At 38.5% G+C, this 11,322-nt stretch overlaps 1 protein-coding gene across 1 annotated transcript; it reads left to right on the top strand.

Moving 5' to 3' along the window:
• Positions 1–5,777: 5,777 nt before the first annotated feature.
• On the top strand, positions 5,778–11,253 carry atp6v0d1 (ATPase H+ transporting V0 subunit d1). Its single transcript, XM_034108046.2, has 8 exons — positions 5,778–5,982; positions 6,984–7,155; positions 7,829–8,007; positions 8,155–8,234; positions 8,485–8,562; positions 8,797–8,973; positions 9,148–9,225; positions 9,969–11,253. The coding sequence occupies exons 1-8, from the start codon at positions 5,856–5,858 to the stop codon at positions 10,128–10,130; spliced, it is 1,053 nt and encodes a 350-aa protein (XP_033963937.1). The 5' UTR covers positions 5,778–5,855; the 3' UTR covers positions 10,131–11,253.
• The last annotated feature ends 69 nt before the right edge of the window (positions 11,254–11,322 follow it).

Here is an 11,322-nt window from a genome sequence, read left to right as displayed (position 1 = left end):
TTTAAGTGCATGATTTATTTATTTGTTAGATTAGACTCCAGAGAAAAGATATAAAGATGGAGCTTATAATGTGTTCAATGGGATAGAAATGAATACTAAAAAATAACAGAGGAGCAACAATCCAAAAAAACATCCGGACTGAAAAATGGGATTGCATTGGATGTGGTGGTCCAGGACAGGAAGGCTACGTTCATACCTATTAACCAAAGTATCTTAATGTAGATATGTAGATGATTAAATTAGTATAATGATTTGTATATATTGTTTTATAAAATGTTTTTAAATTCAAATCGTTCCTGTCCTGACTTAAAACCAAAGGTAAACTGGCCCAGTACTGCTAGGACCCCTCAGCTCACCTGGAGCTCCCTGCCTAAGGATCTATAATAGTCCAGTTTTGAAGTCTTTACACTGACTTCCAGTCTACCAAATAATTGATTTTAAAGTACTATTGTTGGTTTTTAAAGCACTGAATGGTTTAGGACCAAATTATATTAACGATCTCCTGCAGAAGTATGAACCAGGAGTCTCAGGTCTTCTGGGACGGGTCTGCTCTTTGTTACAAGAGTCAGAACTAAACATGGACAAGCAGCGTTTAGTTTGTATGCCCCGCCCATCTGGAACAAACTCCCTGAATCCTGCAGGTCCGCTGCAACTGTTGATACTTTGAAATCCAGACTAAAAACGTATATTTGTGTTGATGCATTTGAGTGAGTTGTTCATATTCACACTGCAGTATGGCTTTTATTCATGCATTTTATACCTGTTGTGTTTCTTTTATTATCTTCGCTTTTTAAATGTCTGTTTTTAAATGCCATTTTATATGGAAGCCCATTTCCGCCACTTGAAAAAAAATAAAATCCCCATGGAAAGTCATAATTATGAGATAAAAAAGTCGAAATTATGAGATAGAAAGTCATAATTATGAGATAAGAAAGTCGAAATAATGAGATAAAAAGTCATAATTATGAGATAAGAAGTGCGCATGCGCCGCAGTGGCGCTGTCTTTAAAGGTCCCTTCATCACCTTGCTGCTCTCCACCATGCAAACAGCATCTATCTAGTCCTAAATAAGGTAACTATTACAGGTGACTTTTGTAAATGTTAGATGTTACATATAGCCTATATTGCAGCTAAACTACAACAATGCAGTTCATAGCTTTGACATTACCTGTTATGAACTATAATATATATAATATGTATGCCTATAGTTTTGTGGTAACGTTCACACCACTAATGACAATAGTGTAGGCATACTGCTGCTGTGAGTTGCTCTAACTCTAACCCGTGAACATTACCACAAAACTATAGGCATATATATTATATATATTATATTCATAACAGGTAATGTCAAAGCTATAAACTGCATTGTTGTAGTGTAGCTGCAATATAGGCTATATGTAACATCTAACATTTACAAAAGTCACCTGTAATAGTTACCTTATTTAGGACTAGATGCCGTTTGCATGGTGGAGAGCAGCAAGGTGATGAAGGGACCTTTGAAGACAGCGCCACTGCAGCGCATGCGCACTTCTTATCTCATAATTATGACTTTTTATCTCATTATTATGACTTTTTATCTCATAATTATGACTTTTTATCTCATTATTTCGACTTTCTTATCTCATTATTATGACTTTTTATCTCATAATTATGACTTTTTATCTCATTATTTCGACTTTCTTATCTCATTATTATGACTTTTTATCTCATAATTATGACTTTTTATCTCATTATTTCGACTTTCTTATCTCATTATTATGACTTTTTATCTCATAATTATGACTTTTTATCTCATTATTATGACTTTTTATCTCATAATTATGACTTTTTATCTCATAATTTCGACTTTCTTATCTCATAATTATGACTTTCTATCTCATTATTTCGACTTTTTTATCTCATAATTATGACTTTTCATGGGGATTTTATTTTTTTCAAGTGGCGGAAATGGGCTTCCATAATTTTATAATGTGCTTCTACTATATTTATTCTTAAATGTCTTTTATTGTATTTTGTAAAGTCCATTGGGTTGCCTTGTGCTGAAAGGTAATACATAAACTATAAATAAAACTATAAATAAAACTCTTCTCAGAATCTTTTGAAAACGGTAGTTTTTTTACGTGCACCCATCCTTTTACAACCAACTTGACTTATCTTTTTAATACTATTCTCATTTTTTATATGACATTGGTTTATTTTAGCTTTTTACTATTTGCCTATTTTCATTTAATTGCAGTCCTGACATTTATTTATTCTTGTTTCAATTTAAATGTCAAGCAATAACTTTTAACTCTGCTTTGTATTTTGCAGTGGTGTAAATTAACTAAATAGATACTCAAGTACTGTACTGTACTGTACTGTACAAAGTTATATTTATCATCTGAATTTGTCGAAACAAGTTTAATATTCTGAAAGCTAAGACTTTGTTTAATTTAAATCAGATGAAAACAAACTATAACGGACCCTGCCGTGTTATCTATGATTACTTTACTCTTACATTCATAATTTCAGCCGGAGGGAGGGGGGCGGCGCTGCTGGAAGAGCAGATTGCGAGTGAGAGGTGCCTGTCTTCGTCCCTTTACAAGCTTCAAAAATGTATTTATCGTGTGATTTTGGAAATAAAAGTTTCATATTCTGAAAGCCAAGACTTTGTTTGTTTAAAATGAAACAAAACACCCGAACCCTGAAAAAAATAGTTGTTTACGTAAATCCACGTTTACTCTGAAATGAGCCGTTGCGACTTCCGACTGATTTTGATAGAGCGGGTCACATAATATGAAAAACTGAGAGTCCACAGATTATATTGGTATACATGTCATCCCTGTGCGATCAAAACTCACCGTTCTGTATGGTACATTGTACCTTGGAAATCAATAGCGGGTAAACTTTACCCGTTGGCGGATATAGGTATACAGCGACCTCTGGCGGTTCTAGTGTTAAGCACTATTTTGAGGTACTTGAACTTTACTTGAGTATTTACATTTTTTGCTACTTTGTACTTCCACTCCACTAGGTTAATTGTGTACTTTTATTCCACTACATTTATTGAATACCTTTAGTTGCTCTACAGATTTGGATTAATGATGTGATACATAGTCAACACCAGGGTTGGGAGGGTTACTTTGTAAATGTAATCAGTTACTGATTACTGATTAGGCTACATGGCTCTGAAAGTAATCCGAATACAGTTACAGTTACGTGTCTTTAAAAAGTAACGTAATCAGATTACTTTTAGATTACTTTTGGATTACTTTCTTTTTCCATCTAAAATGGGTATGTTTTGGCGAACAGGAGACACAAAAAGCAAAAGGAAACTGAACGTGTTTTTACTGTTTTAATGGCTTATCAAGAGCACAACTGAAACATCACATCTGAAACGATTTAACAACATAATACACTTGTTGGGGATGCAGTTTGGGATGTGAGGAGTGAGTGAGGGACACGGAACGGGCGTGTCGCCTTCTGTCCTGCCAGTGTTGGCAGGACATGAATTAAAATGTCGAACTCGGACTTCATTTTAAGGACATTTCGGCCAGGGCTGTAGAGCTATATTTGTTTAAGCACCTGATCGGCAAAACAGGAGAGGAGAGTGTGTGCACCAGTCTGCCTTGATCTATGAATTCCTGTCTGTGACTCTCACGGTATCTGCTGCCCGCAGCTGTTTTATAGAAGGAAAACCTGCTTCACTTCATGACATCTCTGCAGCGCCAGGAGGCAGCGGGAGGGTTAACTCAGCCTCTGAGAAGACGAGCTCGCACCGCCTTTCGCACCGCCTTCACTGTGTTTACCTTCAGAAATAATCATTAGTAAGGCTAAAGAGCGACCGCAGGCTGATGTGTTTTAACCACACACACCTCTATATACACACACGCGATTTAAACGCAGACTTTTGTTCCTCCATGTTTCGTTGTTATGGTTTCACTGAGCGAGCGGACCCGCGATTTTTTTTCAAACGCTTTTTTGGCCCATCTGCGGCGGTAATAGGTTTTGTGCGCTGTGATGATTCCGCTGTACCTTTAGTAATGAATATTAAATGTTGTGAGGAAATCTTTCCACCAATAATTCCAATAAGTAATCCAAAATGTATTCACTTCAGGTTTACGAAAGTAACTGTAATCAGATTACTCGTTTTTCAAATGTAACGCGAGCTGAATACAGTTACTTGATTTTTGTATTCTGATTACGTAACGCCGTTACATGTATTCCGTTACAACCCAACCCTGGTCAACACTTAAATAAGACTTTAGCTACTACACGCCTGGAGTAAATTCACAAGCTACTCTGCAGTATACACAACGTCATTAAAACTGCACTTTATCAGCTTTGATAACACTTTAATGCATTAATAATTATAACCAATTTGCCGCCCTAGGCAAGATTTTAGCTGGCGCCCCCCCCCCCCCCAAAAAAATGCAGACACTCACTATGATTCGCACGTGCATGGTTGTGGTATGACCACAAAAACAATGATATGGACACAAGATGTGTGCAACTGTATTTAGTTTCCTATCCATTTGAACATGATTTAAGTGGGGGGGGGGGGCTCCTCTAGGGGGGTCCGGGGGCATGCACCCCCGGGAAGACTTTTTTTTTTATATTGAAGTTAAAAGCATCAATCTGGTGCACTTTGAGAGCAACATTAGGAGATCTATGGATACATCTCTCAACACCCATATGAAACAGAACTGTAAGCAGATTTTCTTTTTCTTTATGGATATTTTACAAATCACTCCCCTTTCAAACTGTATTCTTGTTTATTAATAACAACTTTTTTGTACTGTCAGTATTTTATACCTGTTTTTCACCTATTCTCTTATTTTTTTATAACTATAATGATCATATAAAGGTGTGCCTTTACCTCACTGAGCTGAGGTTATCAGAGCCTCTCAGTCTTTCAGGAGAGAGCTCTCTAAAGCTCTCCCCCTCGCGGCTGCTTACACAGTAAATTCCAATGTTAATAAAAGCACACAGAAGCTGTGTACGTTTTTTGGGAGTTTGATTTATTTTAAACTTAAAACCTATAATTGCACACTAAAACCATTATTTCAAAAAAAGAATAATTTCACATAAACCTTTGGTTTTTACTGGGACTGGGGCAGTTCACTTGATTTTGGGGGGGGGGTGTGCCATAGTTTATGGGTGCTGTACGCAATATAGGCGTAGTTCTGTTAGTATAAGATAATAAGATGTACTTTGTTGATCCAAAATCGGGAAATTGTGTTGTTATGAAATTAAAAAAAAATTTTTTTTTTTATTTCTAACTTTTTTTTTTCAATTTTCGGCGCCCCCTATGGGTTGATGCGCCCTTAGCATTCGCCTATACTGCCTATGCCGAGGGCCGGCCCTGATTATAATCTAAATGTATATCATTCTGAAATGGGCCAATCTGCATAATAAGTACTTAAACTGTTGGTACTTTTGATGCCAATACTTTTGTACTATTACTTGAGTAACATTTTGATTGCAGGACTTTTACTTGTTACAGATACTCCCACGCTCTGGTACTTCTTATTTTACTCAAGTCCAAGATCTGAGTACTTCTCTGTTGTTTTGGCAAAAGGAACTGAAGTGGTTGAAATGCTAAATGCAAACTGTGCGATGCTCCATAGAAACGCGCACGCACACACACACACACACACACACACACACACACACACACACACACACGCACACACACACACACACACACACACACACACACACACACACACACACACACGCACACACACGCGCACACTAATGCACGAGTATTTGGAAAGTCAGGTGACGGTCACATGGTGCAGTCAGCTGACGCTAACGCTAACAAGCCGACTGACGGTTCTCCAGTGGCAGAGACGGATCTGACGGTCAGACAGGATGCCTTTCTCCGAGCTCTATTTTAACGTTGATAATGGCTACCTGGAGGGGCTGGTCAGAGGATTCAAAGCTGGAATACTGTCCCAGGGGGATTATTTGAACCTCGTTCAGTGTGAGACCCTGGAAGGTGAGTTAAACAATGGCTAGTAACACGAGCAATAGCTAGCCATACGGGGCTCATTCAAGCTAAAGCTAGCTGTCAGTCTTGAAGCTAGTTAGCTCGATTTACATCAACGATCGTGTTGCGTTAAAACTCAGTATTCAACTCTCTACTTAGCATTATTGCCAAAAAGTAGCAGTCCGTAAGCACCACGTCGACAATTTGCAAATATTTGTTAAAACCGTTGTCGAAATGTGTTTTTAAAAAGCGTACTATCCCCTAAATCCTAGCTAGCTAGGGAGCTAACGCTATGCTAACACAAGCTATGCTGATACAGGCTTACAGCCAAGTGTTTTTTCTTATATTGTTCAATCACGGACTTATTAAGAGGAAGTGAAATAACAATAGGATGATGTTTTTACCCCGTGATGTCACATACTACACCGTAGAACTACAGTGTCGAACAGATGGCATATTTTATAATCATTAGATGGCTGTATTACTCTGACACTCCCGCAGTTCATTATGGTCATTAACGCATACAGTCACTGCTTGTGAACGTTTTCTGGTCAACATCAATATGACTGAGATTGTAATATTATAGTTAAACAGAAAGGAAGTGTTGCAGCACCAAAAGAATAAAGTAAAACATAATATAAGGTCAAATGTATTTATATAGTATCATAAAAACATCATACTGCATCAGAGGACACGATTTAACATGTAATATATTACATGTTAAATATCAAATAATCAATGATATTATAATTCTAAATACAAAGATGTCATCTTAACTCTGATGGGTTGTACAAGTCTATGTCAACACTGCAATTGCAATGTTAACTGTACATGATGTGTATACAATTAGCTAAAACATGCACGCATAGTGGAATGGTTCTGCTGAGGTTTTAGATAAATATGATAATTTCACGCTACGTTGCGCATCTTAATTTAAGGTTTATTTCACACTTACTAAAATCTATAAGGATAAAGTTAATTTTCCTAATCTGCTTGTGTCTCCCTTGCAGATCTGAAGCTCCACCTGCAGAGCACAGACTATGGCAGCTTCCTGGCAAACGAGGCGTCTCCGCTCACCGTGTCCGTTATCGATGACAAGCTGAAGGAGAAGATGGTGGTGGAGTTTCGCCACATGAGGAATCAGTCTTACGAGCCTCTGGCTAGCTTCATGGACTTCATCACGTAAGCAAAAAAAGCTGTTGAAATAACTTCCAACTTCCTGAACTATAACCTTTTCTGTAAAATCTTTCTTTTGTGAATTTAACACTTGTGAAATACTGAAAAAAGCAGGGGAACAACTAAAGCAAATAACATCTAACATCACATCAGTATAAAATCAATTATAATATTAAAACAAACACATTCGATAACATAATCACATTTTTCACACACTAAAACAATAGTGTCGGGGTTAATGTTATTCATCATAGTTTTTTGGCAAGAATTTAAGAAACAGATCTAGCTAACTGTGTCAGCTATTAATTTGATCATGCTTTAGATTCCCTTTCTCAGCAGGTTGATTTAATCGAGCACTTAAAAGTAGAGTAGGTAAGAATGGAGAAACCAGCTCAAGTGCGCTAGAATTTGAAAGTACACAACTGAAAACAAATCTTCCTTACAGAGCCCCTCCTCCAACACACATGAACGCACACATGACCAATGAGGGCACGAGATAAGTTTGTGCACAGATGGAAGGCTGACAGGCAGGTAGGCCATCCAGTTATCTGCCCCGGGCCGAGGCAGATCTTTTAACCTACCTTTTAATGTTTAGAATATAGTTTTAAAACCTGCTCAAGGGTATATACTATCATTTTGAAGTAGTAGAAACATACTTTTGTGACCCTTGTGTCTTCAGGTACAGCTATATGATTGATAACGTCATCCTGCTGATCACGGGCACCCTCCACCAGCGGGCCATCTCTGAGCTGGTGCCCAAGTGCCATCCCCTGGGCAGCTTCGAGCAGATGGAGGCGGTCAACATCGCCCAGACCCCCGCCGAGCTCTACAACGCCATCCTGGTGGACACGCCCCTCGGTTTGTCCCATCCTAAAAACCTTCCATTTAAATATGAAAAGTGTGAAAACTGAATGGTAATGATTTTAGCAGAACAGCAGATGGTGCCAAAGCTAACGGAAACATCTCCTTGCTGTTGGTTTTAATGTTCTTTTCTTTGCTTTTCAGCTGCTTTCTTCCAGGACTGCATATCTGAACAGGACTTGGATGAGATGAACATTGAAATCATTCGTAACACACTTTATAAGGTGAAGCATATTATATTTATTATCATACTTGATGATAAACATACTTAATGCAAGAGCTTTAAAGGGGCCCTATCATGCTTTTTAGGGGTTTCCCGTTCCAGTAGTGTGTTATATACCGTAGGTGTTTGTGCGTGTCAATGGTCTGCAAAGGCTAAATTCCACTTTTTCTCTTTCATATTTATATTTTAAACAAATGCCATGATCTGGTTTTTGCTTTGTTTATTTATTGGTTACATAATCCTTTTTTCAGGCTTACCTGGAGGCTTTCTATAAGTTCTGCTCCAACCTCGGAGGAACCACGGCTGACACCATGTGTCCCATCCTGGAGGTGAGTCTCTGCCTTGTTTATTTACATAAATAAACAAACACACATGCACCTGCACACACCGACACATCTGCTACGTCGTAAGTTCTGTTTAAAGGTTGTAATTATTTCCAACTTTGTTTAGGCTTACTAATTACTGTGTAGATAAAAATGCTAAGTGTTTTTGGCTGTGGAATAAAGTAGAGGCTCAGTCAGTCACTCGTTGTTGCTCCACTTACATTCTACTTGTTGCTGCAGTTCGAGGCCGACAGGAGGGCCTTCATCATCACTATCAACTCGTTCGGCACAGAGCTGTCCAAGGAGGACCGCGCCAAGCTCTTCCCCCACTGCGGCAAACTTTACCCAGAAGGCCTTGCTCAGCTGGCCCGGGCAGATGACTACGAGCAGGTCAAGGCCGTCGCTGATTTCTATCCTGTAAGTCCAAACGCCAGCTGCCTGCTGAGATCCCCACAAACCAATCAAATATAAAATGTCTGTTTTTGGAACAATCATCCCTTTTTAAATCAGACAATTTGTTCCCTCTAGTATCTCCATCTCCCTGTTTATTACTCACTTCACTGCTAATATCTCTGACCCTCATGTCCTCAGGAATACAAGCTGCTGTTCGAAGGTGCCGGCAGCAACCCAGGCGACAAAACACTGGAGGACCGATTCTTTGAGCATGAGGTGAGACACACGTTATCAGACATAAACTCAATCCCATCTGGAGAAGTGACTTAAACCTTTTCCAAAAGCATCCACATCAGACAAGGCTTCAATGCACACTGGGAACATTTCAAAAGTGTGTGGTTAAAAAGCATAAATGCATTACACAGATATTTAGATAAGAGAAGCTTTGTGGCTGTGCTTGGATATGTTTTGTTGCTGCGGACTTTCTCTGAACTGCTGACCTTCTCTGTCATCAGGCGTTTTATGTTTAAAATATATATATATATATAAATATACATATATTTTTTTAATTGTCTGTTTCCAGTGATGTATCCCTGCACAAAAGCACAAACAGTTTGTACGTGTGAAGACAGACGACTCAGATCTTCTTTAATTCATTAGAAAATAAGTAGAATGTAAATGTAGATAATGATATTCTGAAAATGTTACTTGATGGGCAAAACCTTTTTATTAATATGAATAAATTGCAAAACAAACATTCTGGGTATTTATTTTACAAATGATGATCAACAAATATACAGTGTGACATTTTATAACTGAATATCAACTTGTTGTCATGTGGACAAAACTTGTGTTTCTAAAAAGATACAAAACTATTTTGGCATTTTTGTCCTGCAATTCTTCATCAGCTGGATATTGACTTATATTCGCAATAAGCCACAAATAAAACAATAATTGTCATTGTGAGCACTGTGGTGCTTTTACACTCATCTTCCTCCTCCTCCTCTTCCTTCCTTCAGGTGATGCTGAACAAACTGGCTTTTCTCAACCAGTTCCACTTCAGCGTCTTCTACGCCTACGTCAAGCTGAAGGAGCAGGAGTGCAGGAACATCGTGTGGATCGCCGAGTGCATCGCCCAGCGGCACCGCACCAAGATCGACAACTACATTCCTATCTTTTGAGCCTTCTCTTCCTCCTCCCTTTTTCCTTCTTCCTGTCATTTCATCCAGTCGTACGTCTTGAACATTGTCGCAGTCTCACCTGGTTGTTAAGGATTCTGACGCTCTGATGTTAAAGGTTCTGCATTCTTCACTCGCAGGTGTTAATTGATTCCAGGCATCCGAATCTCCTGTTGTTGCGGGAGTTCTAGCAAAAGGTCACAACGTTAAACGCATAATCAACCTAAATATAGAGCTGAAAGATAACCAGAAGCAGCTCGGTCCATCAGAGGGGGTTGTTGGTATTATCAGCTCAGTAGATAAAGGATGCAACTCATTTGCAACTCAAAACATTATCCAAGTTTGTCTTAACTTTCTGGCGCCTAGTGTGCTGTTTTAAGCGGCACACTCAACACATCAGCTCGCAAAATACACTAGAAGAAGAATTTGCAATTTACTAAGTCCACAAAACAAACCTCCAGCCACAGGACAGCAACGCCTTGGTTTTATTTGAACTCCCAGCACAACAAACACGAACCATCTTTTTGAGATCGTGTTAATATCCAGACATATGAAGCACTTAAAGGTGCAGTGTAATTTTTATTGTGGATTGACCTTAGGAAATCAGCAAAAGGTCAAAGTTAGGGTTTCAAACCTGAACCTAACACGTCCGCAGAACTCTAACCTGTCATCAAAACATTCCTTTTCATAGCGTCAGTGTCCACCAGGTTCTGTACAACCTGTATTTATTTCTGTTTTAGTGCTAGGTTTTGTCAGCATGTCTGATCATTACTGTTTCCTCCCCAAAAAAGTAATGAGTGAAGTGTGTGAGCCCCCCCGCCCCCCACGTAATTAGCTGTCTTAACTAGATTGTTGTTAGATATAAAAAATACAGCAGCCGAACAGGAGCTTCCAGTCCTCGCCGTCTCTGTTCCTGTTAGAGTTTCTCTGTAAATGAACTGGAATGAGGCGAACATATTGAGAGTATATGAAAGACTTGACGTTAAAGCTATACAAAGATATATAGATATTTAAAGATGAATATATGATTTTGTTTTTTTCATGCTGTAAAAATTGATCTGTTTCTGTTTCTTACTTGTGAATGTGTACTGTAAATGTGATAACAAAATAAATGGACGAAACTGCACTAATGCCGCAAGAAATGAATAAAATACACATGGGTTGTAACTATTTTCACTATATATACAGATGTAGG

Source organism: Pseudochaenichthys georgianus, chromosome 3, assembly GCF_902827115.2.
Source record: "Pseudochaenichthys georgianus chromosome 3, fPseGeo1.2, whole genome shotgun sequence".
In the NCBI taxonomy this organism is placed as follows: Eukaryota; Metazoa; Chordata; class Actinopteri; order Perciformes; family Channichthyidae; genus Pseudochaenichthys; species Pseudochaenichthys georgianus.
The sequence above is the reverse complement of the archived record's forward strand: the minus strand, read 5'-3'. Positions and strand labels throughout refer to the sequence as shown.

What these genes read in the sequence shown, in the direction of transcription:
- atp6v0d1 (XM_034108046.2), top strand. Translation starts at nt 5,856, where the DNA reads ATGCCTTTCTCCGAGCTCTATTTTAACGTTGATAATGGCTACCTGGAG. An exon ending in AGCTTCATGGACTTCATCAC is followed by an intron (nt 7,156 to 7,828) that starts GTAAGCAAAAAA and finishes TTGTGTCTTCAG; the next exon opens with GTACAGCTATATGATTGATA. An exon ending in CCTGGTGGACACGCCCCTCG is followed by an intron (nt 8,008 to 8,154) that starts GTTTGTCCCATC and finishes TTTGCTTTTCAG; the next exon opens with CTGCTTTCTTCCAGGACTGC.